The sequence below is a fragment of the Ailuropoda melanoleuca genome, chromosome 11 (genome assembly GCF_002007445.2).
Source record: "Ailuropoda melanoleuca isolate Jingjing chromosome 11, ASM200744v2, whole genome shotgun sequence".
NCBI lineage: Eukaryota > Metazoa > Chordata > Mammalia > Carnivora > Ursidae > Ailuropoda > Ailuropoda melanoleuca.
The window spans coordinates 91,515,934-91,542,817 of NC_048228.1; the positions used below are offsets into that span (position 1 = coordinate 91,515,934).

Here is a 26,884-nt window from a genome sequence, read left to right on the forward strand (position 1 = left end):
ACTGTCCCTTAACAGAATTTGAGGTCTCATCAAAGAGGGAAAGATGTTTATGGGTGAGGCATGGAGAATTCTTCATAATAAGGTCTTTTTCGTTGTTGAGTTTTACATTGGTTTATTCATTTGTTTGTTGGACATTTCTGTTCTTTGTGACTATAACACTGCCAAGAACATTTTGCATAAAATTCAGAATCTGAATTCTAAATTTTTATTTTTAGGAAGGATCGAGATCGTGACCGGGATCGTGAAGATCGGTCTAAAGATCGAGACCGAGAACGTGATAGAGGAGATAGAGAGCGGGAGAGGGAGAAAGAAAAGGAGAAGGAATTGCGAGCTTCAACTAATGCTATGCTTATCAGTGCTGGATTACCACCTTTAAAAGCTTCCCATTCAGCTCACTCAACCCACTCTGCACATTCAACACATTCGACACATTCTGCTCATTCAACACACACCGGACATGCAGGACACACATCACTTCCACAGTGTATTAATCCATTTACCAACCTACCCCATACTCCTCGATACTATGATATTCTAAAGAAACGACTTCAGCTCCCTGTTTGGGAATACAAGGATAGGTTTACAGATATTCTGGTTAGACATCAGTCCTTTGTACTGGTTGGTGAGACTGGGTCTGGTAAAACAACACAGGTGAGTTATTATTGTATACCGTGGTACATACTGTATTAATGTTCGTGTTTACTAAATGTTGCTTATTTGATCCTGGTAGTCCTTCACATGTTCTGTCTGGTAGAACATCCTGAAGAATAGCTGCTTTGATGTTTAGCACTTCTTAGTGACACACACAGTGGGACTCTTGTAGGGAGTGCTTCTTTTCCTAGTCTGTTTGGTTAGCATGAAGTATGGCAGAATGATGCTTTCTGACCACTTTGACTCTGGGGTGGTATACATTTGGAGGTACAAGTTTTGTTTTCCATTGCTTGAGTGTAGAGATTTGAACCATTGGGGCAGTTTTGTTTTTGTTATTTTTGTTTTCTTTGTTTTGAACCATGTGAATATTATCCTTTTTTTTAAAAAAATGGAAGAGCTAAATAAAGTCTCTTTACCCATGACCTCCGCATCCATCTAGTTACACACCCCCCCAGACACATAGCAGTAAGTACTAGTGTCTTGTAATATCTCTAGGATATTTTTCAAAAATGGATAAGGCATTGTTTACTGGGCCCATGTTAGAGACCTCTAGGCTGCTTCTAATGGTTGTTTTTCATGAGCAAGTGGGTCCAATAGAGTTTACTACAGAATTTGAATTTTTACAAATCTGATATGTGAAAAATGGTGTTTCAGTGTAATTTTTAATTTGCATTTCCTGCTATGAGTGAGGTGTTACCATATTTTCGTATGCTTGAGCCTGACTACCAGTTCAGAATTTCTAAGAGATTACAAAAGTAGTAGTCCCTAGCCACAGATTTTCAGAAAATCTGGAAAGTCCAAGAAGTGTTGAAATGAATTTAATAACTCCTCTTACATGTAGAAATCATTATTATTGTATCGTATTTCTTCCTGACTTGTTTTCCATGTTTAGTACCTGTGATACATGTTTACAATTGAGCATACTGCATATGCAAGTTACTTTTTTTTTTTGTAAGTTACATATGCCACAAACCTATCAATTTGGGTATATCATGGAGACATTTTGAAGGCTGTAATGGCAACCAGAATAGAAAACTTGAAAACTTTAAGACTCAGTGAATATGGTTTTTCTTTATAAGTGAAAGAAAACTTAGTGTTGATGTTAGGAACCGAAACTGATAGGTTTATTTTTATCACCTTACGGAAATTTAAATAATATGTGAAAAGATGTAGCTTTAAACTTATTTTAAAGATTTAGTATTTTAAAGAATTATTTCAACTGGCTTATCTGCTTTGCATAGTATTTATTTAATTAGCAGTTGGATAAAGCTAGGCACTATGTCCTTTGTGTGTATTTGTTTCAAGAACACTACAAGAGGTTGTTAATCACCATTTTACAGATGAGCAAAATGAGCCTTAGATTCCTAAGAATCTTAAAGGTTTAGTGGGTTGCCTTTGGTTAGGTAGTAGATTTAGGTGAGCTCAGTATTTAAAGCTTTGTCTCTTTGTTTTATAGACAAAGTTATATTTATTTCATTCTGCTCTTCTGTGGTCTTACGTGGCTAACCTTACTTTGGAGATGAGTTTCTTTAGCAGCAGTTAATGTAGAAGGTCAAGTCAGTTCAAAATGAGAGGTTTGTGATTATTTGGATGAATATTGTGGTTTTTTTTGTTTGTTTTTGTGTACTTAGGATTGCAGGGCATTTGGGGAGTTCAGAAGGAAGCGGAGCAGCTTAAATAGTGAATTTCACCCAAATGTTTTTTTGGCATGCACCTGTTAAAATTTTTGACTGAAAACGATTAAGAGTAAGCCATTTCTGGTTATCTTTTTGTGCCTGTCAGAAAATGAGACCCTCCAAACAAAATCTAAAGTATTGACTCTAACTTTTGACTGAGACTCACGGTAAAAGTCATTATTTTACATTGCAACTTGGTATGTTCATACTATATCCATATATAAGAAACTAAATCCAGTTCAGGGTGAACGGAGGCACAAGTTCAGAGAAGAGAAAGCTTTGTATGCCCTGGCCAGCATAGGGGGTGTGTATGAAGAGGGAGATGGGGCAGGTGAGACTGGAACAGCAGGCTGAGCCTCGTATCATGCTGCAGATTGGGGAGCCATCAGAGCTTTTTGTTAGGGATTGTTACAAAAATGTCCTCTGTCTAGTGAGAATGTTGACAGACTACGTAGGAAGTCATAACAAAAATTTGACTCCGTATAAGGTAGTAGAATGGAGAATAAACAGTAGACTGGAGTTAGGATGTTAATACTACTGATGAGACATGGGAGGATTAATACGTGTTGGAGGAAGGTGTGAAATGGTTTTGGTTTTGAACTTGTTGAGTTTGGAATATCAATAAAATATTCATTCCTCAAGTGGAAATGACCACCAGGTTAGAATGGGAAACACAGTTAGGATTGTCGATGTATTATAGGTAAAATTAGTAGAAGTCAGGAGAATAAATGAGACCAGTCAGGATAATGTGTAAAATAAGACTAGAGGGCTGAGGATCAGTTTTTTGGGACGTAGCCTCAAATGGAGGAAGAGAAGAAGCTGAAAGGAAGGAATGATCCTTGGCTTGAAGGCCAGTACGCTGTGTATTTCAGTTCCTGCTTCCCTTCTTAATGCTGTTCTTAGAAATGTGGATAGATGCATTGACTGTGCCGTTTTCCAGATTCTGTCTGGAAACCATTGAACGTTCCTGAAACTTTTTCAGAGGTCCTGGAATTTTCTTTGTATACGTCCAACGAGACAAAAATAGTGCAACACATTCAAATTTGAAGCCGACAAGAGAATCCAACAGATTAGACATTAGAGATACGCAGAAATGCAAAACAGTGTACTCTTCCTGCTAATTTTTTCTTTTTCTTTGTTGTTTGGAAGATGTAATTATTTTTCGTAGAAAATATTTGTGTTAGCATAGAATGGGTTTTTATTGTTAGGAACTAATATTCTAAAAGGTTTTTAGTTTTAATTTCCTCATATAGTAAGTCTATTAGTTATTTGGCATCCTTGGTTATTTTAAGAGCATAAAGAAGTCCTGAAATCAAAAGTTCAGAAACTGCTGAATTAGCCAAAAATATTTATATCTTGCTTTTAAAGTGGGAGTAAGTTATCCATTTCTCTGGAGTGAATTTAAAAACTTTGAACATTCTTGCCTTGAGAATTCCAAAATAGTTTTAAATAGTTTTAACTGAATGGTAAATGTTTCTTTGAATTTCATTTTGTTTGGTCTTATAAAGTACATTTTGCGTTTGTAAGAGGCTTGCTGAAATGAAGATAAATATATAAAACTTTGCTGGAAAACCACTTAAACTTTGGTTTGGGGGTTTACAGACCTAGAGAGACCCTTCTCTTTTAGGGTGGTATTTATTTCTGTTCCTTTTAAGTCCTTTAAAGATAAGCATTGTTACCTTCTTAGAGAAGGGACATAGTCACCCCCTCCCCTTTCAGATACTCGTAAGTGAAAACAGTTATCCCCAAATTCCAGAAGTAACCTAACTAAAATGTAGTAATGGTATGGCAACCAGTATTCTTCTGGTGCCTTTGTACAAATTCTGTACCGGAACTCTCCTCCCCCACGCCCCGGCATTTTCTGTAGCGTTTGAGTTTGACAGGCTTTCGGATGCTTTGATGGAGAGCCATCATGACTTTAATGTAGTGAGTGGATTCCCATTTAATGTAGTGATTACTTAGATTTTTCCCATGGTTGTTATCCAGGTAAGTGAGTGAAGAGCCATGAAATTAGAGGTTCTGTTAGCTTCTATTGGTAATGGAACAAGGAGGCAATGCGCTGTCGTCATGGCAGCCAACCAACTTGTGCTTGTTGGTGTTTTTTCTTGCTTTTCTAGGTGCCATTGAATTTGAGATTGACAATTACTGAAATCGACTTTTAAGATGGCACCTAAGGTGTTCTTTTGTGCCTCCCTCTCCTGAAGGCCAAAGAATAGGGGTTAGATTCTGCTAGCTTACAAACCGAATTGGAATTGACTTAAAAGGCATAGGTCTATAACCACAAGGGGTTGTGATTTCTATTTTCACCTGCATTTTGTAATTCAAATTGTATAAGAATTTAATAATTTCTGAGAAAATTTGTGGAAACTCACATTTGTTATAAAGTAGAATTTTTCGTAAGTTGGGTTTTTTCCAGTGTATGTTTAATGATGGAACAGCTGACGCTGTAGAGCATGTTGAGCACAGCTCAGTGGACCTAGATTGCCGAGGAGTACACAGTGCGTCATGCGAGTGTGTGACCCCTCCTTGGGTTGGAGAGCTCATGATGTGAGTGTCTAGTCTTAATACTTTGGTGTGCCTAATTGATTTTTGTTTTAAATTATTGGAAAGCAATAAAATACTACATGTTAAATATACCTGATGTGCAGGCAGAGTAGAATTAATTTAAATGTGAAATTATTTGATAGATTCCTCAGTGGTGTGTGGAGTACATGCGATCATTACCAGGACCCAAGAGAGGAGTTGCCTGTACCCAGCCCAGGAGAGTGGCTGCAATGAGTGTGGCTCAGAGGGTTGCTGATGAAATGGATGTAATGTTGGGCCAGGAAGTTGGTTACTCCATCCGATTTGAAGACTGCAGTAGTGCAAAAACCATTCTTAAGTAAGTACTATCTTTAAAAATGCATACTTTGTTTCTCTACTTTTAGTTTTCTGCCACTAGATAGAGGGCTTTGCTAGGGGAGTTGGAAATCATCCAAATTTAGAATAGTCCAGAGAAGACCTTCTTAGACTTATTCACTGACTTTTTAAGATGGGTTCTCTTTCTTGATAGTAATATATATAGCTGTTTCAGTAAACAATGAGCTTCAAAGGTCAGGTTTTAGTTATTTGGTGCTGTAGCTTAGGTGAAATGTTATATCATTTAAATGTGATAGAAAAGTGATACATCTTAGTAAAAGATAGTTATTTTTAGAAAGAATGATGTGTGGGATGGGATAGAAATTATTTGGGAGATAGGGCTTTTAATGTTAATTATACAGTTATTATTGTACATATGTTAGGAGCTAAAAGGAGGACTCTTGTTGTGTAGTACACTCTTGGAGTCTCCTCAGAGTCCTTTACCATTTCATTTATAACTGTGGTGCACAATTGACTACCGCATTGAGCTTCTTCCTCATATTTTATCTGTCCTAATTGTTTTTCATCTTACACTTATATTCTGCGTAAGTTGTGAGACATGTTGCCTGATGGTAATTCTTTTGAAGATCTTCCCCTTTTGTTGCTTCTGTTTATTCTGTATATATGTGACATTTAAATCATTTTAAAAAAATGATTTCTTTATCATGATGTAATCTCCCTGAGGTTTTTAAAAGACAATTTTGGAACAAAATGTTACATGGGCAATGAAATGAGTCATTAATGGCAGAAATATATACAGTCTTATGGGAAAAATAACATAGGAATTTTCAAATGTATGCAGAAGTACAAAAGTATAATGAACTCCCATGTGTTTATCATGCATCTTCAACCATGGCCCATCTTGTTTCATTCATATCCAGACCTTTCCCTGTCCCATATAATTTGAAGCAAATGTTAAACATTATATACTTTGATCTTTAAATATTTCAGTGTACATAGGTCAAAGATACAGTTTTTTATATAGCTGTGATGTTCATAAGTTTAAAAACCTCCTTAATAAAACATCCAATCATTCTTCAAGTTTCATGTCAATTTTTTCTAGTTTCTTTGATAAGTATTATTAGAACTTCAGGTTAAAGAATTCAGTATCTTTTAATAGCAGCTGGACAATTACTTATTTAAATCAGCTTGTCTTTGACTTTAAGGCATGTTTTTGGTTTATATCTTAAGTTTCATTGAGTACATCTTTTTAGTTTAGTGATAATCATGTTCACTTGTAATTATATAATTGATGAAAGAATTACATAAAATCATAACTTATAGATTTCGTATTAATTTAAAATGCAGATAATGTCAAGGACTTGACAATAAAGGACAGATTTTACTCATCTTTAGAAGAAATAATTATTTTGACATTTGATTCACTAAGTATTGAATGTTTCTTGGCAAGCCACTGTTGAACAGGAAAAACGGAATTTGGAAATTGGGAGAGGAAAGTTACGTAATACTGGGTCAGAGTGTGTGTGTGTGTGTCCGTGTGTTAGGAAGTGGTAGGCTTTCAAAAGATGTATGCTTGTGAAAGATTTGGTTTAGTTAATAGGGAATGACAAGTAACATATAAATAGATTTGATAGATCAAAATGAATATGTTTTTCGCATTGTGATGTTTTCTTATGAAATGATTCCCAGAGGCTATAACTAAACTTTAAACAAAAAAGCCCACTTAATTCTGGACAGGGCAAGCTTACTGGAATATCTTCTAGAATCTGAAGAGCTAGAAGCTCACCTAATACTGTCTTTAAGTGATACTAAATCCTATTTAATAATATGGAACGAGTGATAGTTTTGATAGTAGGAATGCTGCGCCAAATGCAGTGTTGTTATGAATCCCTGGATGTATTTTGTGTAGTCATCTATCAGCTCATTTCTTGAGAACCCCAGATGTTAAAATCAGCTAGAACCTTAACTTAAGGAGAATCAGTTACATAGTTATTTGGGTAGAAGAGTGAATACCTAAGACAGCTATCAGTCTCCTCCTTTATTCTCATACATAGTTGACCTTTGAGCCACGTAGGGGGTAGGAGCAAACCTCCCCTCCCCCCGACAAATCTGTGTCTAACTTCTGACTTCCCCACAGGTTACCTACTAATAGCCTGCTATTCACTTCACCAGTAACAAACAGTTAACACATATTTTGTATGTCATGTATGTATTATCTACCATATTCTTAAAGTAAGGCAAGGGAAAAAATCATAAGAAAATAATTTATAGTCCTATACTGTATTTAGTGAAAAAAATCTGTGAATAAGTGGATCTGTGCAGTCATATCTGTGTTGTTCAAGGGTCAGGTGTGGATATAAAAATGTGTAAGAATCCATTATTTAGCCAGAAAAAAAAGGCTTCTAATTTTTACCAGAAAGAATGGTAAAGAGGACTGACTTCTGGAGATTCTGCCTGAGGGACTCAGAATTCAACCATACTCTTCCTGATTTCATTGTTGACAGTAAACAAATACTTTTTTACTAATTAAATTTGTTTGAGAGTACTTTAAATAGTGTATCCTTAAATCATCTCTATTTACATTTAGAGTCCAAAGATACTTTTTCTGGTGTTTGGAACACATATCCATAAAGTCTAGATTCTAGATCTAATATTGTGCTATTTTCAGAGAATTGGATCTGGTATAAGTTAGTGCACTCTGTTAGACTACCTTTAAAAACCTGTCCAGGGGCTCCTGGGTGGCTTAGTCATTAAGCGTCTGCCTTTGGCTCAGGTCATGATCCCAGCATTCTCGTTCTCGGATCGAGCCCCGTATTGGGGTTCCCTGCTCAGCGGGAAGGCTTCTTCTCCCTCTCCCACTCCCCCTGCTTGTGTTCCCTCTCTCACTGCCTCTCTGTCAAATAAGTAAAATAAACAAAATCTTAAAAAAAAAGACAAAACCCAAAAAACCTGTCTAGTCCCAGTAGACAACTTAGTTTCCAAGCTGCCACAGCTGTAAATCGTTTTTATATTTCATTTGTTGTGATTTTTGCCTGCTCCCATCACTTTTCTGAAGTATTGCTTTTGCAGTATGCTTAATGTTCCTTTTGCTGTTTTGGCTTGGAAATTACGGGAAAAAAAAAAAAACACCGAAAAACAAGTGAGATAGCTAAAGAAGAGCACACCAGTCAATGGAAGATGTTGCCAACTTTGTTTCTAGTTAGTGAAAAATATCTTAATTCACGTTAAGGAAAAAGAGATGATACACTGTTGCAGTGGATTTTAAGAAGCACTTTGGAGTTGTGACAGATTTTAAGAAATCTGTTCATTTATTTTGAGGGAGCTGATAATTTTTTTATGGAATAAAACAGTTTGATAGTCTTGAACTTTCAGGCAGCCATAATATCTGAAGTTGGTAATTTTGTACCTAATTCAGTTATTTCCTTTTTGTACCCTGTCCCCCAAGCTGCAAATTCTGAGATATTTGGATATTGAGGGAACCCAATAATTTACATAAGTAATGTTTAGTTAGTCGTATAGTTAATTGAGTGCCTTCTGTGTGTTGGACAGTGCTAGCTAGATAGAGTACTAAAAAGTAGATCTGGTTCTTGTCCCCATAAAGTAAATAAAATTTCACATTGTGATTAGGCTTCTGAAGGAGAATACTGGTGTTTGAATGAAGGCATGATTTGAAAATTCAGTTTAGACTGGAAAAGAGAAGATGGAATAAAGGCCTGACTTGAAAGGAATGGTTCTCCAGGGTAGGGATTGGGGTATGGCGAGCAGAGCTTTCTTGGCAGATGGAACAGCATTTTTTTTTTCTTCTTAAAGATTTTATTTATTTATTTGAGAGAGAGCGAGCGCAGTCACATGAGCGGGGAGAGGGAGAAGCAGACTCTGCTGAGCAGGGAGCCAGATGGCAGGGCTGGAGTCCAGGACCCTGGGATCGTGACCTGAGCTGAAAGCAGACACTTAACTGACTGAGCCACCCAGGCGCGCATGGAACAGCATTTTTAAAAACTTTTTTTCTGAAGGGGGAGGAAAAAGTACTTTTGAGAAGACAGTGCAGTTTGTGTATTCTTTAAAGTATCCAAATGATTGGGGCGCCTGGGTGGCTCAGTCATTAAGCCTCTTTCTTCAGCTCAGGTCATGATCCAGGGTCCTGGGATCCAGCCCCATGTTGGGCTCCCTGCTCAGCGGGAAGCCTGCTTCTCTCTCTCCCACTCCCCCTGCTTGTGTTCCCTCTCTCACTGTCTCTGTAAAATAAATAATAAAAAAATCTTTAAAAATAATAATAATAAAAATAAAGTATCCAGATGATTTGTGTAAGCCAGCATTTCCATGCCTGATCACTTGAGATGATACAGGACTGTTTATGGACAGTATGGATAATTAAAGATTGGTTTCTTTCTCTTGCCTAGTTGGAGTGTAAACTCTTTGGAAACAGAGTTTGTGTCTATATCTGTGTATTTGCCTTGTGCATGGAACTTCAAAAAAAAAAAAAAAAACCCAGAGATGGAAATGGCAACAGAGGAGTGTGAAATTTGTCACCTATACTGTAGACTGTGGGTGAATCTTCAACATAAATGTGAAAAACTGGTAGCTTTTTCATGAAAAGACATTTTCCCTGATTTCTTGGTGGAGAGGGTATGATGATAGGGTGATTTGGTGTATATAATTTATAATTTGCCTTCTATTCTGAATCTTCTGCTTTTGGGTGTCAGATTTATTTCAGTTTTGGGAACTGTTACAGGCTAAGGAATTTGGGGGTAATGTTTATGAAGCACAAGGTGTTGTAGCTCCTTTCTTCAAGGACCATTGTTTTGTAAGACCTGCACCATCCTGAGTTGTTTATTGTATATATAGCTTTAGGACAGGCTGCTGGAAAAATCAAGAAAAGCTAAGGACAGGACATAGTTTAAATCTATTATCAAGTGATAAGGAGAAATGAACAGAACTTGGGGTCTCAGGGTGTGATAAATCCCTTGTAAAGCTTGAGGGAGAAAAGTTTTGAACTAACCAGCCAAAGAAGTGCTGTTCTACATAACCTGAATCAGAAACTTCCTACATTTTTTAATCTTTAAAAGGCCAATCTTGACAAAAAGATGAAAGAAAATCTAAAAATATTTAATCAATGTGAGATTCCAGTACAAACTCTGCTACAGTAAGGAGTTGGCTGGTATAGGACCTTTAAGGTTGACACTGGGGAGGGTTTAGCAGGCATTGCTGTAGCAGGTTCCTGTAGCAGACACTTTGGGGCCTGAGTTAGAAGCACCAACTGCATAAGGACTACTTAGAGATTCCACAGTGGGTTTCCAAGAAGGCAACCTTGTTAAAAGGATGAGTTGAGAAGAGAATCAAAAGGAAGTATATTGACTACAGACTAAGATTACAGGGCTGAGAGTTGTGTCCCAGCTTTGGCACTTATTAGCTGTGATCTTGGCAATGTTAATTAACCTCCCTGTGCTTATTGCTTTTTCAGAAGATAGAGCTGATAATAACTACCTCATATGGTTGTTCTGAGATAAAATATGTTAATTTGTGTACAGCCCTTGGAGTAATTCCTATGGCCCAGCAAGTGCTAAGTCAACATTTCTACTTTTGCGGCCGCTGATGGTGGTAGATTTCCAGTTTGAGAAATTATTGGATCTTATTAACCAGTTAACCCAGTTAATTAAAAAGAGACATAAAAACAACTTAATAAAGTTCCTTTTAATGCAGCACTTGAATTACAGTTTGGGGGTTTTAACTTGAATTAAAACTTGGACATTACTTGTCACTATGAAATGAATGAATGAATCCAAATATTCTTTTCGGGCTAGAGGTAAGCTGTGGAAATAGGCCTGGTACTTTAAAGACCATTAATTATATAAACATTAATTATAAACTAATTTATTGAACATCTGTTGTATAGTAGGCTTTATTCTAATTCGAGTATAGCACTGGGATTAGATAAAGGTAGTTTTACTTAATCCTTAGAAAGGGGTGGTATAATAAAGAATAAATGTGGTTTTTACCACTTAAGCATTTCCTGTCAGACTGAAAACTCATCATCGACGCCTTAGAGTTAGAATTCTTTGGTTTTTGTTCATTCATAAAAGCTAACTTGATTTCCTAAAGGTATGTATATATTATTACGTTTGATCCTTGTGTTTATGCTTAAGGACTTGCAAGGGTTTAGTTATAGAATGCTCTTTATTTTGCTTAACGTCTTAAAAATATTAAACCTGTGCGTTCATACTAGCTTTCCGTAAATTCTGTTGTGAGGATGACAGGCATTTCCTTCAAAACTTGTGAAAACTTGAGGAATGGGCAGTGTATTTTGAAAAAGTAATTTAGTTGCCTTCTGTTAATTTTGTAGGCATTTCTTTTGCTTGATTATATAGCTAACTGAAACATACCACATGTGTTTTAGCTGTTTTCCCAAATAAAGATGTATGCTTTGAATGCTGATCTCAGAACTATGAGGCTGTCTATACAGGTTATAAGTAGGGTTTACTGTGTTGTTTTTTTTTTAAAGATTTTATTTATTTATTCGACAGAGATAGAGACAGCTAGCGAGAGAGGGAACACAAGCAGGGGGAGTGGGAGGAAGAAGCAGGCTCCTAGCAGAGGAGCCTGATGTGGGGCTCGATCCCATAACTCCGGGATCACGCCCTGAGCCGAAGGCAGACGCTTAACCGCTGTGCCACTCAGGTGCCCCAGGGTTTACTGTTTTGTTTGCTTTCTTTTTGTCCATTTTTTTGGTATTAGAAATGCATTGAAACATTGTAGATTCCAAATTACTCAAGGTAGTGTGGTACCTTTCCATGTGGCTCTTCACGTCTAGTAGTTCTTTATAACCAATAGTATGGATAGGTGGTTGTGATTGTACTAAGATTAGTGTTGTTTGAATATATCAAGTTGAACTTGACCCTATATAAATGTTTGCTTACCCCTTTACAAATGAAGGGAACATTAAGTACACAAAGGAACTGTTAGTATCACTAGTTCTTCTCTGGCTTCTTTGGGGACTTAAGCTGTGAAGCAATTAAGAACGTATTTTGATTCAATCACATGAATTACATAGATGATTTCACAGAGGAGAAGGTATTTCATCTGAGCTGAGAAGGGTGGAGGGACTTAGATAGGCACATTAACTCAGCTAGGTTTTAAGTAGAATAGAAGTTCCTAGGCTACCTTGGTTCACAGCGTCATGCTTAATGTCTCAGTAATTTTTCATGGAATCCTAGGCCTGAAGAAATGACTCAGAATTCCATTTATTTATTGGTTCGGTCCTAAAAACTTAGTATTTATTTCCTAACAGCTTAGTAGCCCTTTATTATTATTATTTTTAAAGATTTTTTATTATTTATTGGACAGAGACAGCGAAAGAGGGAGCACAAGCAGGGGGAGTGGGAGAGAGGGAAGCAGGCTTCCCGCTCAGCAGGGAGCCCGATGTAGTGGTGGATCCCAGGGTCCTGGGATCGTGACCTGAGCCGAAGGCAGACACTTAACGACTGAGCCACGGAGGCGCCCCCTTTGTAGCCCAATACCACACATACATTGGAAGAAAAATTTTATTTCATTTTTAAACCACCATTATCTACTAGTGTGATGTCGTTTTTTAAACTTTGGAGTTGGACTGGACACTGGCACCTTTATTTACTCTTCTACACTGATACTTGCCTTACATTTGCTTTTTATTAGAGTGGCTATCAAAAGTTGAGCCTTGCAAAGATAAATATCTTTGAAAGGAATATGCATAATGAAGTACCTCTGCTTGTAGTTCTGTGGTGTTACATGTTGAATATGGAAAACGATAATATAAATTGTTTTGAATCATAAGGCAAGAACATAATTATTATTCTCGGGAAATAGGGTATCATTTAACAAATTGAATCAATTTACTGCAGCAAGTGAAGTGACCTGTTTATACCCAAAGAAGGAAGTAGTTTACTCTTCTCTTGACTGGGTGTATAAATAGATGTTAAAGTTCTACAGTAATCTAAACTTGGACTGTGGTAGGGGATCATACATAAGCTGTCCTTTAGGAGATCTTAATATTGAACAACCAAATCTTGTTTTTTTTTAACTGCTGTGTCCACGTGGATCAGGTTTGTAAAGTTTTTTTTGACATTACTTCGTAGAACTATATAAACTGAGAAATAGAGTGCTAGCATTGTGGACCCTGAAGACTAAGTTAATGATGATTCCAAAAATAGCCAGATCACCTAAAGAGGTAAATAACTCCATTTTAAACTGACTTATGTGTACTTAGATGATCAGTTCTTTATTTTTGTACCTATGGCATATAGAAATAGCTAATACTGGAAGAAATTTTTGGAGGAAGGTAATTTGATGACTGTCAGTAGCTACTGAATAAGTATAATAGCATTCCCTGTCAGCATGTTTAAAAGTTGGTAATTGACCATTTCATGATGTTGGCATTGTTCAAGATGGGTAGGGTGTGGGTGTTCAGGTTTGACTGTATCTATAATAGTAGTGATGAAAAGAGCTGTATTTTATAAAGTCACTATACTATATATAGTTCTTTTCTCCTAATACAGTTCCTGGTAAGTGCAAGCTGTTTTAGCTTTGTCATTCTTCTGTTTCTTTTACTATTGTCGTTCAAAAAGTATTCCGATAGGGGCTGCTTTTATTTTTAAAAAAATTTTATTTTTAAGTAAGCCCCAACATGGGGCTCAAACTTAAAACCCTGAGATCAAGAGTTGGCGTGCTCTACCTACTGAGTCAGCCAGGTGCCCCGTCTACTGATAGGGGTTTTAAACAAAAATAGGTTATATAGTGGGGGGGGGGTGAATAAACATATATATTTTTTGGTTATGGTCTATTTTAGAAGTCTTGATCCACTGTAACTTAAAGAATACTAAATACTGTTTGTGCGGGCATTTTAATGTGTAGTTTTTCTTTAATAGAGGCACTCATATGACTTGATTGGATTGTAATGGGTTAACCTAACAGTTTTAGTGGTAAATAGTAAAAATTTATACGAACCTTAAACTTTTTTTAAATTGTAATTTAAAACCTGTACATTAATTCATCAGTTTTTAAATGTAGGATCAACACCATGTCTTCGAATATGGGCCCTTTGGAGTTCAATTAGGCAACTAAAATGTCTAGNCAAAGTTCAATTAGGCAACTAAAATGTCTAGATCTTATGTGGTATTTAAACTTCACACGTTTGCAGAATACACATGTGTTACTTTCCTGGAATTCAAGAGAATCTAATTTTTCAAAATTCTGGAATTCCAGACCCCTTTCACTTTTTTATAGTTAAGTCACACATTTGATAGTATGTGTGTGACTTATCTTTTTCGAGCTTTTCTAAAGCATGTAGTAGGAAATATATATACAATTCTTTTTTCTACGCTGAGAGCTTATCATGTCGAATATAATTATGTTGACACAACTGGTAGGGACAGAAATGTGGCTCTACCACAGTATGTTTTACAGAGGGTAAGGTTATCCCAAGGATTTATTAGGTAGAGGTTAGTTAAGAGCATAGTGTAGAATTCTATATTGAGTATTTGACAAGTGCCCTACAATTGGTATACTAGGTGCTCTAAATACATTCTTTTGTTTAATTTAAACAAAAGCCACCATATTCTCATTTTACAAATGGTGTATTAGAGAAGTTGATCTTGTTCAAGATCAGATGCGAAGATCAGGGGCTTGAACCTAGGTTTGTCTTGCAAATGGACATNTCTTAAAAAAAAAAAAAAGAATTCTATATTGAGTATTTGACAAGTGCCCAACAATTGGTATACCATATTCTCATTTTACAAATGGTGTATTAGAGAAGTTGATCTTGTTCAAGATCAGATGCGAAGATCAGGGGCTTGAACCTAGGTTTGTCTTGCAAATGGACATATTCTTAACCACTGTATGTGGTGTTACTCCTCATCTCCATGTACTACTTTTACGTGTAAATATTTGTAAAGTGTTCCTAGGTCATTTGGGAAGCGGTAAATCTAATTACTCAGATTAAACAATGCCAGTCATTTATAATAGATAACTTCGAAGCAGTTACCAAGAATTTCTTTGGGTCATGCTGAGTCAAGTTTTGGATTCTTTAGAAATGCAGTTTTGATTTAGCTGCATGTGCAGTTATGCCAGAATAAAGCCTATACTTTGAAAGGTAACCAAATCCTAACAGTATTGCACGAGCACTGCATAACTAGGATTTTCAGAGCAGGTTAACTTCTTTATTGTTATAGCAGTGTTGGTTCAAGACATGGTTGCTGGGGCGCCTGGGTGGCTCAGTCGTTAAATGTCTGCCTTCGGCTCAGATCATGATCCCAGGGGCCTGGGATTGAACCCCGCATCCTGCTCCCTGCTCAGCAGGAAGCCTGCTTCTCTCTCTCCCTCTGCCCCTGCTTGTGTTCCCTCTCTTGCTGTTCCTCTGTCAAATAAATAAGTAAAATCTTTAAAAAAAAAAAAAAAGACATGGTTGCTGATTTCACTTATATTTTTCTAGAACAGTAAATATAAAGTTGCCTTNGTAAAATCTTTAAAAAAAAAAAAAAAAGACATGGTTGCTGATTTCACTTATATTTTTCTAGAACAGTAAATATAAAGTTGCCTTATTCTTTTTAATGACTGTATAGTTTGTTTTATTCTATTGGGGGGGCACTCAGATTTGCAGTTTTTTCTGTTAAAAACACTGTCTGCCCTTAGTACCCTCCTAACAAAACCTTGTACACACATTTTTTCACACATGCACACATATATATATCTGAAATAAATTCCCTACAAATGAAATTGGTTGGGTTACAGAGTATGTTTGAATTTTATTAGATTGCCAGATTGCCTTTCATAGAGATTTATCTACTCTGACCAGTAAGGAAAGAGCAAATGACTGTTTCTGTATCCTTGCTAACACTGTATTGTGGAACTTTTTTTTTCTTTGTCAGTTTCGTAAGTGAAAAATGGAATATTATTATGGTTTTAATTTGCATTTCTTTTGTATGAAATCGAGCATCTTTACATGTATTTATGAGCCAGTTTTGTTTCTTTTTGGGTCTCAGACTAGTGCTTTTCTCATCTTTCCAGAAATATTGCTACCTGCTTGACAGTCATTTGTAAGGTACTATTTTAAAATGCATCCCAATCACAGAGAAGGTAAATTTGAAAAAATGTACAGTCTTATAGGATTAATGAAACTTGGTGTTTGTTCGTCTTTCTATAGTTAGTTGGCCTTTTTTGTATTGATTGTAGGAGCTTTTAACAGAATTAGCATTCTGGATATCAGAAGGCCAACAAAATTGGCCTTCTGGATTTAAGTTCCAGTTTTTGCTCACTTTGCCATGTCTTTGCTTTGTTTATCACACTTTATGCCTTGTAGAAACTTGAATTTTATACACGTGTTTTTAGTTAATTGAATTAATTGAAGATGTATTTAGTGTATTGAACAATTATTTGAATCCACGTGTTCTAGTGTTTTGTTTTTGTTTTACACATCTTTGATCAATCTGGAATTTTTTTTTTAGAGAGTTACAAGGTTTGAGGTAGGGATTTAGGAAGGTTCATACTCTGTCTCTCTCTTAACACATTCCTACACCGGAGAACATAACACTAAGTAATTGGGGATTTTTTCCCCACATAAACAGTTTTTCGTNTAGAGAGTTACAAGGTTTGAGGTAGGGATTTAGGAAGGTTCATACTCTGTCTCTCTCTCAACACATTCCTACACCGGAGAACATAACACTAAGTAATTGGGGATTTTTTCCCCACATAAACAGTTTTTCGTTACTGAAAACTTAAGCATTACTTACTGACATTCATTAAAGTTATGAATAATCTGATAACAGAGTTTGTTAAAAATTTCTGGTGTACATTTTGGGAAACATTTTCACCTTTTTGTGCATCTTTTTTCTTTATGATTTTTTCTTTGAACCAGATAACTTAAGAAATTTTTCAAAAAATTATAAATATATGTATACACAAATTGAACAATACCTTTGCAGTCTGTTATGTTTTCTCATACTTTGTTCACATTGGAATTGGTGATATTGGCTAGAATCAGGGTTGGCAGTTGGCTTGTAGTTATACTATGCCATTTGCATGTGCCCATTGCAAAAAAATACCCAAGCTAAGTTCATACTACTCAGCACACTGAATTTTTTTGTTTATTTTATTAATTAAATAGTCATGGTTGAAAATACGAACTGTTTCTGACTTACTCTTCAGGGATCTTTTGCTGATTTAGGCATCTGTTTAAACTGCCTCTTGTTTAACTTGATTGAGACTAGTGTTTCTCATACTTTAGAAAGCATCAGAATCACATGAAAGCTTGTTAGAACAGATCACTATGCCTCATCTTTGAAATTTCTGATTAAGTAGGTCAGCGGTAAGACCCAAATTTTGTATTTCTAACCAGTTCATGGGTAATACAGATGACTTTTTAAGCAAGTCTTTGTTTCAGAACGGAACACTGGATAATAGGAAGTTCAGTCAAATGTAGAGTTCGACTCTCCTGTGCAGTTTTCGATTATTAGTCTATTGTTGAAACTTCAAAATTAGGCGATCACAAATTTATTGTGATACCCTATTTTTGTGACTGATGCCTTAGTCTGGTTAAATATTCCGTTAGTATGTAGAAGGTAGTAAAACTTAAAAGGAAAATGGCTATGGCTTTTATAGGATCACCAATACCTGATTCTGCCTTTTTCTGTGCTCTGTGTTTGATTACCCCCTCTTTTTTTTTAAAGCGTAGGGCTTCATATATCTAGCAGTATAGCAAGTCATCAGGTGGCTTTCTTTCCCCCTCAGGGTTAATAAAGACCTTAATTTCACACACAAAAAACTCCATGCATAATTTAAAAAGAAACAAAAACAAGGAAAAACCGTAAAGGATACAGGGGAACAGTTCTGTTAAAACACAGGTAAAGTGCTGTTCCATATAAAAGAACAGAATCAGAATCAAGTCACTCTAAATATAAGGAAAGAAAATCACCTCAAATACTATGCCAAAGTTGCCAGTAAATCTGGTAATGGCTTAATTAGGCAAAGCGTAGGACCCTCTTCTGTTTTCCTGTAGTATAGGTAAACAACAGTGACAACAGACCGGAGGAGAAGCCTAGGTGGAAGGACAGACCCAGAGAGGGAGGGAAACCTGGGGAGGATAGGTGTATGGTCTTGCTCCCAACCTCCCCTCTGTTCTTGAAATAGGCCAGGTCAGTTGATTGGTCTTCATTATTTTGACATTTGATCTGTTGAACTTGGGTCTTAATTAGAGCTTCATGCCCTATTTTTTTTGCCAGTGAATATGTCTATACTTCGAGCCTCTTAACGTACTTTTAAGAAAAGTCCAGTGTTTTCTAAAATCAACAGCCTATGTTCGTACTGGCACACTTTTTATTTAGAACTTCAAAACTTCAGACATACAGCACACGTAGAAAAATTTATTGTATATAAATAAAACAACAGCAGACTCCCTGAAGTCTAGTAATGAAAGCATGCCATAAAGAGTCAGTGATTGTGGTGACACACAGCAAAGAATTATCCCAAAACTCTCAAGGCCTAACAAACTGTAGTTTTCCAATAAAAAACACGTATGTTTTTCAGATGTTAAATAAGATATACCAATAGAGACAAAATTAGAATTTTGAGGTGACTCAATGAGAAAGATGTTGGATGGCAGAAATCTGTTCGGTTTGGTACACACTTAAAGATGAGCATTTCTCAAGTGTTAAAGTAAGACAGGGAGGAGGAAAAGGACATTTCTGCTTTGGGGGACACTTAATGTGACTTGCATCTGGTACTGGCTGGTTGAGTTTTTAAAAAATCTCTCTTTATGTAGAAGATCTAGATGTACTTGGGAGGTCTAGCTCTGTTTCCTGATTTAAAAGGCCACGTGGGGCCCCTGGTTGACTCAGTTGGTTAAGCCTCCAACTCTTGGTTTTGGCTCAGGTCATGATCTCAGGGTTGTGAGATCAAGCCCCGCTCCGGCTCCACGTTCATTGTGGAGTCTGCTTGAGATTCTCTCTCCCTCTGTCCTTCCGATTCGCATGTGTGCGTGTGATCTCTCTCTGTCTCTCTCAAATAAATAAATAAATCTTTAAAAAATAAAAGGCCACCTAGGGGTTGGGGGTTAATTAGGGCAAAAAAAGTTGGGCTGACTAAGAGCATCCCCTGCAGTCATTTCAGAGGACAAAGAAAGAAGAGTAGTACTTTTATTTGTTTCAGTATTACCTCTTTTCAGTAGATCACAAATGTGCGTACAAACTAGTCTTTTTTTCTGTATGTTTCCAACCCCCCACACCAGGCAACTTTTTGCTATTGTATTTATATATGGACATTTTTCTCGGACTTTAAGAAGATTGTGTTAGTATACAAGGGGCCCAGGATTGGGGATCACAACACTGATACTTAAGCTATTTAACTGGTTTTGAGACCCTGGGAAAGTTACCTACTAATAGTAAATTTTCTACACTGGAAAAGCAGCAATATTGATTGTACTTTTAAAAGAGCTTTCAACTTTAATCAAAATATTTATTTTAGAGAATGCTTGCATGCAAGCCTGTTTGGGGGAGCAGAGAAGAGAGTCTCAAGCAGACTCCCTGCTGAGTGCAGAGCCCAACTCAACTCGGGGCTCCATCTCATGACCCTGAGATCACCACCTGAGCTGAAACCAAGAGTCGGACGCTTAACTGACTGAGCCACCCAGGCACCCCTACAAATGTAATTTTTCCCAAAGCTCTCTGTTGTACAAACGGCGAACTTCCTTCATTCCTGTGATGCAGGACAGGTTAACAGTAGCAACTCATAGAATTGGATTATTGTATGATGATCAAATATTGAAATAGCTGTTAGGAGTCTGTCTCTGGATTCTGGAAGTTAGAGGGTTTAGTTGACCATTTAACTTAGTACATATATTATGCATGCTTTCTAATAAAACAAGGCAAATAATACTAGTTCATTAACCTACAATATCAGTGTTCTGCCATTTGCAACATTTCCCCCTCAGAAAAATATAAAAGAATGAGTATTTGGCTTAGCTGTGCTTTTAAATGCCTCTGCATTGTTGGTAGTTGTGTGAAGCTTGAGGAATATAAGGAGGAAAAGATCAAAATAAAGAGGGTGACTTTTTCTTAAACGAGTTTCAGGGAGTTCTCAAGTTAAAGCCTGATACTTTTATCAGTTCTGTGACTTTGTCACATTTTTAATATGTGAGATTGAGGTCCATTTTTACAATCTGAGGGTCTTATAAACTGATAGCGGTTTGGTGGTGGTTATTGCCTGTGAACGCTTGAACTTGATCTGGCTGTACATATTCTCCTCAAATAAGTGATGTGCTATTGTTGGAACTTATGTGTACTGGGTTTATTTGCTAATTAAAATGTCTTCAAAAAGATTACACTGGGATTCCGTGTTAAATGAGTAAGCTTGCATACCGAGCAACATGGTGTAAATTAAATAGTATTTAAGCAAATACTTATTGTTTGGAGAGTGACCAGTTTATATATTTTTTTCTCCCTATGAAAGAATAGACAAGAGCTTTGTGGAATCTGAGGAAGTTACTAATAAGTAGATGAAACTGTATTATTTTTGCTACTGAGATATTGTGCAAAAGGTTTGCCTATCTCATGTCAGTAATTAACAGCTGAAGTCGGGAGAAAGAACTTAATGTCCTCAAATAGATCAGAGATATTTCAAAGCAGATAGAGGCTATAGTGTAGCTGATTCATGTGCTGTGCTGCACTGTCGTTAAGCCATTGAGTCATAGTTTAATTGGCACTGTTTCTTCTTTCATGGTCTTAATATAAAATAATCTTCAGGTAATTCTGTGTCAACTGCAGAAATATAGTTTACTTTAAAAAATATGGCCAAAGAAGAAATAAGCCTAAAATATATAGAGTAAGGATGGGTTTGTTTGCCGAAAGTCGTACTAAATTTAGAATTAAGTTCAAGTGAAATAAGGAGGATTCACTTCCTCTTGTACATTGTCAGTTTGGTCAGCTTTAACAGCTGTAGCAAATCGCATTGGCTAAAAATACCAAGTTGGTCCATGAAAGATTAGGTTAGACTAACTTGTGAAAAATAAAGACCCAAAATAGTGAAGTTAGAAGTGATGCCTTCACACTTCTATAATGCTTTTAAATTTGTGAATAGGAACCATGAATTGAATGAACTGTGACTTTAGCCTATGCGGGCGGGCTTTGTTTTGTCCACGTGCCAAACTAGGGATAGTTGTTTTGTGTTAGTGACAGTAGCAGCCAGAATAGAATGGATAGGAGATGGCTGGCCCATAACACCATTTGCAGACCACCCTTCTTCTGAGTGCTGGGTTAGCTGTTCTGTCTTGAGCCATCTCTAAACCTTGTTTCCCTCTCTGGTTCATTGATTTAGTGGATGTCCTTTGCCTTTTCTCTTTCATATATATCAACATTTCTATAGTGCTAATGCCACCCCTTATTCCATGAATGTATTCCTTTTTGTCCTTTGCCATCATGTCATTGAATTGGATGGGACTGGGGGAAACAGAGATGGTAGACTTTGTGCTGTTTCAGCCCTTTTGAACCGAGGAAGCCTGTTGTTAGCTTAAGTGGGGAATTACTAAGGCTTTAAAGAAATGTACATTTGCATGTGGTCATATTTTAGTGATGTTATAAAACAACTTCAAGTGGCTTTTTAGGTTTGTAGGTCGAACATTTATGTTTTAAATTTTGTTTTTAAGAATCTCATTTAAGTGATGCATTTTGCTTTGGCTTTGTATGAAACCATGTGATCCTTACATTCCATAAGCAGATTTAATCTTGTTTTCTGAATGCATTTCAGTATTACAGTCTTGACAAGATTTGATAGTGTATAACTTGTTTGATACTCTTAGAAATTTTTCTTCATGTTTAATTTTGTAATTGATTATGAAACAATAGCACTTTTGTCTTGGGAAATATTTAATTCTGATTTACCTGATGTCTTTGCATGTCATGAAGTTTAGTTTTAAAATGCTGTAAATGAACCTTGACCAACTTGTTTTTTGTGAATATAGGTATATGACTGATGGGATGTTACTTCGTGAAGCAATGAATGATCCCCTCCTAGAGCGTTATGGTGTAATAATTCTTGATGAGGCTCATGAAAGGACTTTGGCTACAGATATCCTCATGGGTGTTCTGAAGGAAGTTGTAAGACAGAGATCAGACTTAAAGGTGAAGTATTTTTTTTACTCATTTATTTCATTTAAAAAAGTATAAGTCAAAAACAGGGAATACATGCCGATCACTATAATCAACTATAAATTATCAATTGTAAAATAAGGAACCAGTAAGTACCTACATTGTTTATTTTTCTTTGTTTCTAATGTACGTAGCTGTGTCTTCATGTGTGTTTTGGTATATTTTCACTCTTCAGTAATGTATTTTTAAGCCAAATCTTTTCCATTTCTCACCCACCTGTGTTTTCTTGTGATCTAATAACATGGTGGTTTTATAATTCTGCTGCTCACCCTACCCTTTATTAAATACAGAAACCTCAAATCTTTGTCCTGCCCCAACACAAACGCACCGATTATAACTCGTCATGTTGGGTAGTAGGAACAGCTGTACCCAGAACAAGCAAGCTACTCCTTAGAAATATGTACACTTAACCTAGTTTGCTTGTTTTTTTTCTGTTATACGCTACTACCATGTCAGTGTTACTGTGTTGATAAGGGCCTAAAATGGACTGAATTTTCTGAACTTTTTGCCTTCCAGAGTTTATCAAGTGCCTCTTTTTGCTGTATGTATGTGTGCACATTTATTGGAGCTTAGACTCATTATTCAGTTGTTAGTATATGTGTTCTAGGGATTGTACAGTGGGCGGAAAGATTCTGGGTCTTAAAAAGTTGTTACCTTAGTATGTTTTTGCTTATAAATTAAATTTATGCTTTTAAAGAATTTATTTGAGGGGCGCCTGGGTGGCTCAGTCGTTAAGCGTCTGCGTTCGGCTCCGGTCATGATCCTGGAGTTCTGGGATCGAGCCCCACGCCAGGCTCTTCCCTTGGGAGCCTGCTTCTTCCTCTCCCACTCCTCCTGCTTGTGTTCCCTCTCTCGCTGGCTATCTCTCTCTCTGTCAGATAAATAAATAAAATCTTTAAAAAAAAAAGAATGTATTTGAGGAATGAGTACTGTCACTATTGATTAAACTTTACGAGCTGTTGAAGTTTTTGTCTTATTTTAATTGAAGTATAGTTGACACACAACATTGTTAGTTTCTGATGTACAGCATAGTGATTGGTAAACACAACTCTATACGTTATGCTTTGCTCACCTTGAGTGTAGTTAACCGTCTGTGACCATACAACACTATTGTAGTACCATTGGCTATATTTCCTATGCTGTACCTTTCATTCCCGTGACTGACTTACTCCATAGCTGGAAGTTTGAAACTCTTACTCTGCTTCACTCATTTTGGTCATCCTTCCATCCCCCTCTTCTGGCAACCACCAGTTTGTTCTTTGTATTTACGGCCTCTTTCTGGTTTTTGTTCTTTAAATTTCACATATAAATGAAATCAGGTGTGGCTGTTAAAGCTTTTAGGAAAGAAAGTCAAAGTAGAAATTACTCTGTAGTAGAATGTTTTATGGGGTGCCTTCTTTTTAAGTAAATGTTTAATGGGTGCTAAAATGTGTGATTTACGTGGAGAGAGGGTGACTGTATTGTCTTGTAGCCCTGCCCCGAACAACGTTTTGTTACTGTGGCTTTTTACAGCAGTGTAGAAAATCCCTGTTCAGGAATTTTTCTAAAGAAGTCATGCTTATTAAAAGTGATTTGGAAGAAGGGGGAAAATTTATCTGTGCCACTGATTTTTTTTTTTGTCTTTTTTCTTTTTCGCATTTTCTGTTTTTTCCTTTGTGCAAGGTTGTTATGTTCTGTCTTAATAAACATAGTAGTAATTATGCTTTTTATTAGTGTTGTTTCTTATCTGTCCCTTTGACACATTATGTAAAGTTTATGTAAATCTGTTATGAACATTGTATGAACTTTGGGTTTTAAGGTATTTTCATGAAGATATATTGTAGTTTGTTTATTGGATATTGGGTTTATTTCTAATTTTTTAAAATGTCAGTAACCGTTTTACTGTAGCTCAGCATTTCTGTATTCGATTTTTTTTAAGATTTATTATTTTAGAGAAGGAGGGAGTATGAGTAAGGGGAGGGGCAGAGGGAGAGAGAGATCCTCAAGCAGACTCCTTGCTGAGTTGGGGGGGGGCATGATCTCAGAATCCTTAGATAATGACCTGAGCTGAAATCAAGAGTCATGCTTAACCGACTGTGCTGCCCAGGTGCCCCTGCATTTGATTTTTTAAAATCAGTTTATTTGTATAAATATTTTTGTAGGTTTTTTAATAGTTGATATATATGGACAGCAAACATTACGTGTCTTTTTTCTTTAAGACCATGTAAGAATCCTTGAAGACAGCTTCAAATAATTTACTGTTGTTTTTTTTTCCAGGTTATAGTTATGAGTGCTACTCTAGATGCAGGGAAATTCCAGATTTACTTTGATAACTGTCCTCTCTTAACTATTCCTGGGCGTACACATCCTGTTGAGATCTTTTATACTCCTGAACCAGAGAGAGATTATCTTGAAGCAGCCATTCGAACAGTAATTCAAATTCATATGTGCGAAGAGGAGGAGGGAGATCTTCTACTTTTCTTAACTGGTCAAGAGGTATGGTCATTATTTGCTTCATTATTAACCTTTAGCATATTAAATTACACAGCAGCTTTTTAAATGTAAGACCTTGGCATATATTAACCATGTATTTCTTATCCCAGGTTTTAAGGCTTTTCTTCAACTTGATTGTATGTATGTGTAAAATATATAACCCCTTTGTCTCTGTACTCTATGAATACCCTCTTATACCATCGGTGTTTGCTAATTACCCTAAGAATGTTCAGTGCTTTTAGAATTTCAAGATTTAGCAATTGCAGTCTCAGCTTTGGAGAGACCTGGGTGGTAAGTAATGGTATGGTAATTTGCAGTTTTGCTGAAGCAAGAATTTGAACCACACAGCTGCTGTGAAATCAGATTGTCCTAGTCAGTTAGCTTGTGAGTGAACTTGAGTGACTTGGGTGCCCATTCAACATCAAAACAAATGTTTGTGTTTTGGTTTTGTTTTCCGTGTGTTCACTGAGGATTCGAAGGAATCACTGAAATTTCTTAGTTAGAATTTACTTCATTTTAAGGTAGACATTTTATTCGCTGGTGCTGCTTTTTTAAACTTGTTTCCCACAGTAGGTTTATAGGTGTGCTGTGAAATTCTCAAGCTAAAGTTCAGGAAAATGTCTGGTTAAAACCGTTTCAGAGAGCCTTTTACTGGCTTGTCCTTTGTTTCAATAGGTTTTATGAATTTTGTAGAACGTGCTTCTCAAACTAACATACATGCAGATCACTTAGAAAATTTGCAGATTCTGATTCAACAGGTCTGGTGGAACCTGAGATTCTGTATCTAACAAGCTTCTAAGGAATGCTGAAGCTTTCCAGGGTTGAGTGGTGAGGTTCTAGAGCAGTGCTGTCCCGTTAGACCTTTCTTCAGTGCTGGACGTGTTCTGCATCTGTTCTGTTCAATACGGTAGTCACCAGGAATGTTACAGCTTTTGAGTATTTTGAAATGTGGCTGGTGGGAGAAGGGATTAAGTTTTAATTTTACAACATTTTAATTAATTTAAATTTAAATAGCGACATGTGCCAACCCTCCTGTTTCAGTTTTTGTATGGCTCATGTGTTAAGAATTGTTTTTACATTTTTAAACAGTTGTAAGTAAGAAGAAAGAATGTGCAACTGAGATGATACATGGCTGCAAAGCCTAAATTGTTTTGGCCCTTGACAGTAAAAGCTCTGACCCCTGCCCCAGGAACATTGTTTTCTCAAGTGTGACCAGTGGACTTTCTGCTGAGGGGAGGAGAGTTTGTTAAAGCAAGTTCTTGTCCCTGTTCCAGACTTGCTGAAGTAGGTGAAATCTGATGTGAAATACAGGAATCTGCATCTTCAGTGAGGTCTGCGGGCCATTTTTATATTTACCTAGGTGTAAAGATCACTGTCCCAGAGGAATGTTTAAACCAGTATAATTCTGTAGTACATTAATGACACAACTGTAAACACTGTTGTGGGGAATTGTCCTAGTTCTCCCAGGTAGCAAAATCGGAAGTCTTCTGTGTGACTGCCTGCCTCCATTGGAATGTGAATTATTTTATTTATATTCGGTTTCTACAGGAATGCTTGATAACATATAATATTCCAGCAAATACTATTGTTTTTAAGAGCTATAAATGTTGAGTAATTCTTGTATCCTTACGTTTTTTCAGTATTTATGTGATCTATGATTCATACCCCCATTGGCTATAGTGCCTATGCTGTTGAACAGGGTTTTTCAACCTCAGCACTATTTACATGGTAGGCTGATCAATTTTTTTGTTGTGGGTTAACCCGTGCATTGGGGCATTGTTGGTCTTTACCCATTAGATGCATAACATTCTCTCCCCCCGTTGTAACAACCGAAATATCTGCAGTCATTGCCACATGTCCCCTGGGTGGAAAATCATCCCCAATACAGAATCACACTTGTTCTTTTGGGAAATAAAATGTGTTGCAAATTCAGTTTTACAGATAAACCTATGTTGAGACTAGTCTTCCTTTTTATGCATGTTGAATGGAAGAATTTTTATATATTTTGTAAGCAAGAGTACCAAATGCTCTTTTGATGGCATATAAACAGTATTTATGCACTAA

General features: G+C 36.6%; 1 protein-coding gene across 1 annotated transcript in view; it reads left to right on the plus strand.

Moving 5' to 3' along the window:
- Positions 1-201: 201 nt before the first annotated feature.
- DHX15 (DEAH-box helicase 15) overlaps positions 202-26,884 on the plus strand; it is a gene marked incomplete at its 5' end in the record, with an annotated part of 52,008 nt that continues 25,325 nt past the window's right edge. Inside the window, 4 exons of the mRNA XM_034670961.1 lie at positions 202-651; positions 5,015-5,208; positions 22,162-22,321; positions 24,605-24,823. Of these exons, the coding sequence (XP_034526852.1) occupies positions 202-651; positions 5,015-5,208; positions 22,162-22,321; positions 24,605-24,823 (1,023 nt within the window). The remainder of the gene's footprint in view (positions 652-5,014; positions 5,209-22,161; positions 22,322-24,604; positions 24,824-26,884) is intronic.